General features: G+C 34.5%; 1 protein-coding gene across 1 annotated transcript; it reads right to left on the minus strand.

Moving 5' to 3' along the window:
- Positions 1–135: 135 nt before the first annotated feature.
- LOC145136175 (uncharacterized) lies at positions 136–1,181 on the minus strand. Its single transcript, XM_079070356.1, has one exon. The coding sequence runs from the start codon at positions 1,077–1,079 to the stop codon at positions 387–389; it is 693 nt and encodes a 230-aa protein (XP_078926482.1). The 5' UTR covers positions 1,080–1,181; the 3' UTR covers positions 136–386.
- Between the last annotated feature and the right edge of the window lie 6,768 nt (positions 1,182–7,949).

Raw genomic sequence — 7,949 nt, forward strand, 5'->3', positions numbered from 1 at the left:
ATAGAATTGTTTTCGTTAAGCTTATAATTTTTTTTTTTTATAAATTAGTAACGTTTATTTTCTTCTATTTAAGACCAAGTAAATTGTATTTTACATATTTGATCAATAGTTTTAAATTCTTTGATACATCAAGTCTATTTCAATATTTCTTTGACTATTTCAAATTATGTTTACATGAAAAACACCAAAACAAATTCAAATCAGAGAATATATCACATCACATGTACATAAAAATTAAAATTAAAAAAAATTAATAAAAAACATAAATAGCAAAATCCAAAAAAAAACAAAACGTGGTCTTATCGCTAATCTCGATCGTTGGCGGCTTAACAGCTCTGACTCATTCGCCGGCGTCACGCCACCAACTCCGCCGGCCGACGTCGGCATCAAAGATCTTTTCTCGAGAGCTTATTCGACCGGACCTTGCTCAAGAAAGCCGTCTTCACAGTCTTCCAAAACCCGGTCCTCCTAGCACGACCTCTCATTGAACCGACCCGACCAATACAAGACACCCTCGGAGACCTCGGTTCAGCCACCTGCTGAAAAAAGCTTTTCCCCGGCAACGACCGGTTCTTAGAAAACCGAGGGTTATCCTGCCGATCGTTCTGTTTGGCTTTCCCATCGGCGTTATGCGCCGTCGGTTTTTGCCGGAACCCGATGATGGTTGCCTGAGGTTTCTGGTTAAAGGAAACGGATCGTTGATTAGACCGAGTTTTAGCCTGATCGAATTTTCTTGCAGCTGGCACCAATTTCACCGAAGCTTTGCGTTCGATGTACGTGTGGTTGTCCAACCAGTCTGTTACTTTGTTGTTGCTAACCCAGAACGAGTCCGGCGGGTTGTTATCGTAACCACCCCCGGCGTCTGGTTCAGCATCTAAGGCGATCTCGTTTTCTTCATCTTCATGGTCAAACTCATCGTGAATTTGGGAGTTTTCATCGTCGTTGTATTCGGGATGATCGTCGGCGGTGGAATGTGAATTTAGAACGTTGATGTTGCTGTTGCTGTCGTGATCATGTTCATGATCATGCTCATTGGTGGTGGTAGGAGTCGACTCGGGAATTAGGGTTTCTGAATGCATGTAAATTTAATGTTTTTGTGTGCGTTGACAGAGGTTTTGAGGGGCGGAGAGGAGAAAATGGAAGAACATATACTTGAAAGGGTTTTGGTTTGATTAAAAAATAAAACATCGATTTCGATTTAACAATATATTATAATTTTAATTAATGCATAGATATAAATTTTAAAAATAAGAATATTTATTTTACTTAATAAAATATAACTGAATTGAAATAATATTCACGTAAATTAGAATCAATTTAGTTGCAAATTATCTTTAAACATTTCCCATCATTTTTTCTAAGGAGCATCTTCAATGGTATATTATTTTTGATATATTATTTTTCCACATATTTTTATTTGATAAAATACTTTTACTTATAGCTTCTTCAATAATTAATGTTTTTAAGTTCATTAACCAACACATATAAGTTATCATTTTTCAAAATTATAAAAGACAATAAACTTTTCACATATGTAGTTAAGCACAACTTCGTCATGTATTTTTTTCCGAAACTATAAAAAAGATAGAATTTTCTCATATGTAGTTAAAAAATAAAAATAACTATAAAAAATTATGTAACAAAAATGTTTTGTAATATTTTATATTTTTTAATTTTGAAAGTTGACAACTATTTTTAGATTATAATATAACTTTTTCATAAAATATACTGATATTTATTTTGTCTGTTAAACAAATAAACAAATTATTTATAAAGTCTAGAAAAAATTCAATATCTAAATATGGTCCGTTCCAAAAAAATATTAATAGGGTCTAAAATAAAAGGATACTAATTGTAAGGATCAAAAGTGATAAAGCTAACAAATAGTTAGGTTAACAGTAACAGTCTGCTACACACTCCAAAATGAATTATATATTCCATAATACAAAAAACTAGTCTGAAATACAAAGAATTTATCTGGATTATGTAGAACAGTCTGGAACGGAACTCCATAACAGTCTCGAATTATGTTTGGTGTAATTTTGAAACTAATTTATTTATGCAACTTTCAGCAAGACTACATTTTCGATGTTTTTCTTAAAATGTCTTGCAAACCTATCATTGTTATGGATATTCATGATAAATCAAGAACCAACCGTCATGCGAATATTTGTCGTGTGAATAACTAACCACAGAGTTGACTTTTAGGAGGAGGAAATTTTGACTTGGCACCGACTTTCAGTTTGGTGATTTTTTTTGCGTCCTCGAATTTCGGTTATGACTTTTGATTACATATGTTTCCTATGGTTGTTTCGAGTGATTCTATAAAATTAGAATACTGTGATATATTAATTTGTCAGATATGGATTCCACAGACTTTCCTATAAACATTTTGTATGGAACCCGACAACAAAATGTGATGCCTCGGGCCACTTTATGGTCCAAGCTTAATCGGTTACATAAAAGTCATTGCAACATGGCCGTTGATGTTTATCGGGTATGATTATTTATATAAAGTTTCCATTTTAACTCATATGCATGCGTTGTTAACAATTGATGTAAAATTTTATTAGGAGGATAATCAACAAATAAAAAAGTTAGAATCAGCGGACGAGAGTCATGCTGCCTAGTCATCTTATAGCTCCAAATGGACTGAACTTGTCATTTTACATCAACCACACGATGATAGGGCCCCATTACCTCACAGGTCACCTAATTTTGCGTCTCCATAAAAGCAGGGGCAATGAGATGCCGACAAAGGTTCATATCCATTAGACCGACAACCACCACCATAAATTAGACATGTAAAAAATAAGGACAATGTCATACTACAGTTGAAAAAGTGGCTTCATGAATGTCAAAAGGTAGTTGTTGGCGCATGATATAAATATGTCTTGTGTCGAGGATGCATTAGGGCTACATGTTGACCCTATTGTGGAAGAGCATGGTACACCTAATAACAAGGGTACCACATATATAGGATGACAGTGCCTAACGAGGGTTGAAGGTATATTTTTTTTATATTTTATTTATGGTATACCCGTTATTGCATAATTGATTATTTAATAGTATGAAACTCATACCTTATTGTAGAGTGACATGGTTACCCCCGTAGAACGGATTATCATAAATGATTGTTTTATGTCACATGATGATTATTGGTTAAGTGAGTTTGAGGTACATATTTAATTATATATATATATATATATATATATATATATATATATATATATATATATGTATATATATATTTGTGTGTGTGTGAGCGTATGTGTGTGTGTTATACCCGTTGTTATATTTTTGAATACTTAATTGTAATTTACCTTATCTTTTATGTAGGGTGACAATGTTAATACCGTAAAGTAGGATATCCCACAGGACGTGAGCCTATTACATGATGATGACATGTTCATATGTCTACCATATATATATATATATATATATATATATATATATATATATATATATATATATATATATATATATATATATATAAACAGTGTACCTATACAAGCATCTGCAGAGATAGACGTGATCATTGAGGTTCCCTTGTCAGATTACCAAACACTTGATGGGTTTCGAGCATAACAAACAAATCCATATTAATGTGTCGGTTAACCACACACACTCCACTAATGACTTATAAGGTGCAATGTGCAATTTCCTGGATTAGCATCAAATTCACATTTTTCCTAAAGTAACTAAGATTGAGAATTTAATAAAAAACATTTTAGTTACTTTATAATTCATTATACTTATTAATGAAAATTATTTGTCCTATCAAACCAGTTAGGCAAACGACCCTCCACCAATCAAGGAAGCGGTGGGTGTGACATCCCCAATTTCACGGCCAGAAAAGACCGATTTGTTTATGCTTTGTTTTAAAATCAGAGTAATCTTTTAAAGAAAACTGTTGCGGAATTTGTTCCCAAAACAAAATATGATAAGAATTTATTAAAATATTTCTTTAAAGAAATGTATTTTCATTAAATAGCAAAATCTCGGGATGTCATGTTCCAATACAGACCAAAAGCATAAACATTATAAAATAGACCTTACAACAGTTATTTGTAACTACTGATCTATAATCCAAAATCTCTCGTCATGCCAACCAACTTATGCTCTTGTGCCACTACCTGTGACACAAAGAAAACTGAGTGGGTCAGGCTTGGGAGCCTGGTGAGCATATAGGGTTTTCAACCCACAATAATATAATTATTATATTTAATCATCAAACAATCAATCCAATTACCCATCCCCATTATCTTCTTTATTTCTTAAGGTCTTACCCTAATAATCCACTATCCTTCATTCATTCGTTCCTAAGGATTGACCTAAGGAATTGGCACAAAGTCCATTGTTGCCCGAGGTTCATCTACACAGTACTAAATCCATAGCTACCAAGGTTCATCTACACAGTACTAAATCCATAGCTACCAAGGTTCATCTACACAGTACTAAATCCATAGCTACCATTGTATTTATATAAGGAACTAAGTCCATAGCTGCCAGGGTTTTTAGAGTACACCGGTGAACACATCGTTCACAACACCTACAAGTTGCGAGCCTGCTAGTGTTCCACTGGACTGTCTAGAATAGTCCGTGGTTGTCATCCCTACTCTGTTGAATGACGGGGCCATCGTTTGGGTAAAGGTTTCACTCATTTTTCACCTGTCACCCTCATCTCATGATTTATATCATCTTTCGTCTCATCCTCAAACTGATCCTTCATCACACACCAACTATTTCGTCTACTCATGTTCTACCCAACATATTTGTAGATAAAAATTATATATACAGTTTAAACCATTTAAAAACCTGTATAAAACATTCATTCAACATCCATCTCAAGTAAACAACAATATATAAACACATATCACGTATTTCCTAACAAATACTTCATATCTATGTGTTAGAAGAAAGTAACTACACACTCACCTGATTAGACGATGCTCGGAAAGCACTACGGCTCTTCAAGTACTATTCTTTTGATGTAACCGGGATATCTTCACACACCGGGCTTCTCGCGGGCAGAGCTTCGGCTTAAAACTCTTTTCTTCTTGGGATCTTCAGAGCGTCGGGACTCGCTTCGGGTATCGGGGATGATACCGGGGCTTAGGGGGTATAACTTGCACGTAAATCGAGGTAATACGGAGTGAGAGGAAAGAAATTGAGCAACAAAACTCGGTTGCCCTTCGATTCTATTTATAAGGCTGATTTTCGATTTTCACGTCGTGAACCGCTTGTTCACGTCGTGACCTTTGACGTCATCAGGTGCGTAGTTGCGATGTGACTCTGTCAGGCTCTGAAAGGTCAAATCACTGAGTTCACGTCGTGAACCCTCTGTTCATGTGGTGAACCCTGATACAGCTTTGGGTTTCGTGCCCCGAACTTTAAAAATTCATATATTTCGCATACGAGCTCCGCTTTCGACGTTCTTTATATCCACGCGTATGTGAGATTATGCTCTACAACTCTCGTTTAGACTTCGTCGGCTAGTTTTGAATCAATTTTTATTATATTATTTTTAGTAGGCCGGGACAGGAAAACTCCGTTAGGAATTCACAACTCCTTCATCTGACGTCCGTTTTCGTCTATCTTTTTACCTTTGGACTACTATCGACGAGATCTTCGATTCTCGTTTAGATTGTTTCGGCTAGGAACCACTCGATCTCATATTCGAACTTTGGGCTGCATACCGCTAAGTCGAAACTTCGAAAAATCATAACTTCTTCATACGAAGTCAGATTTAGACGTTCTTTTTTATGTACGCTCTCGGTTTAACATATTCTACGACTTTTGTTTAGATCACTAAGGCCAAATATCGCTCTATCGTAAATTCACTACTTACGTCGCGTTGTGTTGTGCCGGTTCTGTCGCGAAACTTCGACATGTCATAACTTCTTCGTTATAACTCGGATTTCGGCATTCTTTATATATTCGGAAACCTTGTGACATATACTACAACTTGGTTAAGATTATTCATTCTAAATAATCTTCTATCAAAAAGTCATTTTTGACGCTCATTGTCCTTAAATTGACTAGCCCGGATCTACGGGCGTTACAGTGGGTGAGAGTGGACACCCATTCAACTACCATTTTATAAGCAATTTCCTTATACCCCCTTATAGATCAGCTTCGTGAATGAGGCATACTAGTGGTTTGACTGACTTATCTTATACATATTGTAAATATTAAACATTTAATTTTACATATAGTATAATGTTTATTTTAAACATTTCAAAATACTAGGTTTAATTATTAAATTTCGAAAATTAAAACCTTTAATTTAGATTTTAAAGTAAAACACATGATTTAATAATTTATCTTAATTAAAAATTTACTTAATTTATTAAATCAAATTTAGGATTATCCATTAAATTAATCAAAATAATTTAACCTAATCCACTCCCCTAATTTTTGAAAATATGGGAGGGATTCTTCAAATTTTATAATTCTCTAGTTAATCAAATAAGGAGATAATTACCAAAAATAAGAAACCCTACTAAAACCCTAATTTTCGAAAAGGCAAATCTTGGGGAGGAAGGCAAGGATTTCAATCATTGCCATATTTCGAAAATCATGAGGGTTAAGGAACCCTAATTTTCGAAACTTGTTGGACAAGGGAAAGGGTTAGAACCCTTTTCCAAATTTTCGAAATCTAGGGTTAAGAAACCATAATTGTGAAAAACCCTAAGTCCAAAGGGTTTAATTGTCATAAACCCTAATTGATCAAATTCAAACAATTTCAATTAAATTCAATAGAAAACAAACCAAGGCTCTGATACCACTGATGGGTCTTGAGCATAACAAACAAATCCTATGTGTGCATGCAACCCTAGTATATTGGATCTATGTTTTCTCTAATTGAACATACAACTATTGAACATCAAATGGAAAACCCTAGGAGATCTATATTATTTTCAAAAAACATAACTAGGGTTAGTAAACATACCTTTGATTGTTATGTAGCAATAACAATGAAAATCCAAGTCTTCTTGAACCTTGAGAGCAAGCATCACAAGTGTCACACCTCTAGTAGATCACACCCAAACTAAGAAAGAGGATGATAGAGGAGACAGGGGAGGAGGCTTTATATTTTTGGTTATCCTTCTAGATTTTAGAGTGGCCGAAAATGAGAAGGGGTAAGGCTCCTTATATAGTGATGTAGCTTAGAGCCAAAGTTAGGGTTTTAGGAGGAAACCCTAATTCCTTAGCTTAAGGACCAAGCAGCCCATAAACTCCCATCCAAGAACCCTAGGACAAAAATTCTAGGGCCTTCCTAGATATTTTCGTCCAACCTCTTCTAGGGAAGTTCTAGAGCCCATTTCCTAAACTATCGGTAAATTGCCAAACAGCCTCTAAACTTTTAATTAATACAATTAATCCCAAAATCTATTCCAATTACTTTATGATTAATTTTTAATTAAATAATATGATTTCTAATTAATATATTATTTTCATAATACATTAATAAATCAAGTATCTCAATTTATTATTCAAATAATAAATCCAACCTCTCTCCAAAAGTCATCTTGTCTAGTTGCTAGTTATGAGGGCAACCCAAAAGGACTGTGCTACTATCAATTCAAGTATATATCAATTATAGTTATGGGCTTAGACACCTAATCCAACAACGATATCATTGACACTAAGGCGTATACATCGAGTGACACATGTTTCAATTTGGGTGAATCTTCGAGGATGCAAATGAAAATGTGGACATCGCACGCATACACCAACCCCGTTAGACGATTGTATTGGGGATATCATTGACAGTGTATATGTAAAACATGATGTTTCGCTAATTTTTGTTCATCGGTTTTTCGTCTATTAACCATTGATGGATTTTTGGATATGTCTACATGGGGACTTTGACGACGACTGGTTAAATGTGATGTGTATTATATATGTATGATATCTTTACACGATAAACATTTAGTTATGTT

The sequence above is a fragment of the Lactuca virosa genome, chromosome 9 (assembly GCF_052849685.1).
Source record: "Lactuca virosa cultivar CGN04683 chromosome 9, Lactuca_virosa_CGN04683_v6, whole genome shotgun sequence".
Lineage (NCBI taxonomy): Eukaryota > Viridiplantae > Streptophyta > Magnoliopsida > Asterales > Asteraceae > Lactuca > Lactuca virosa.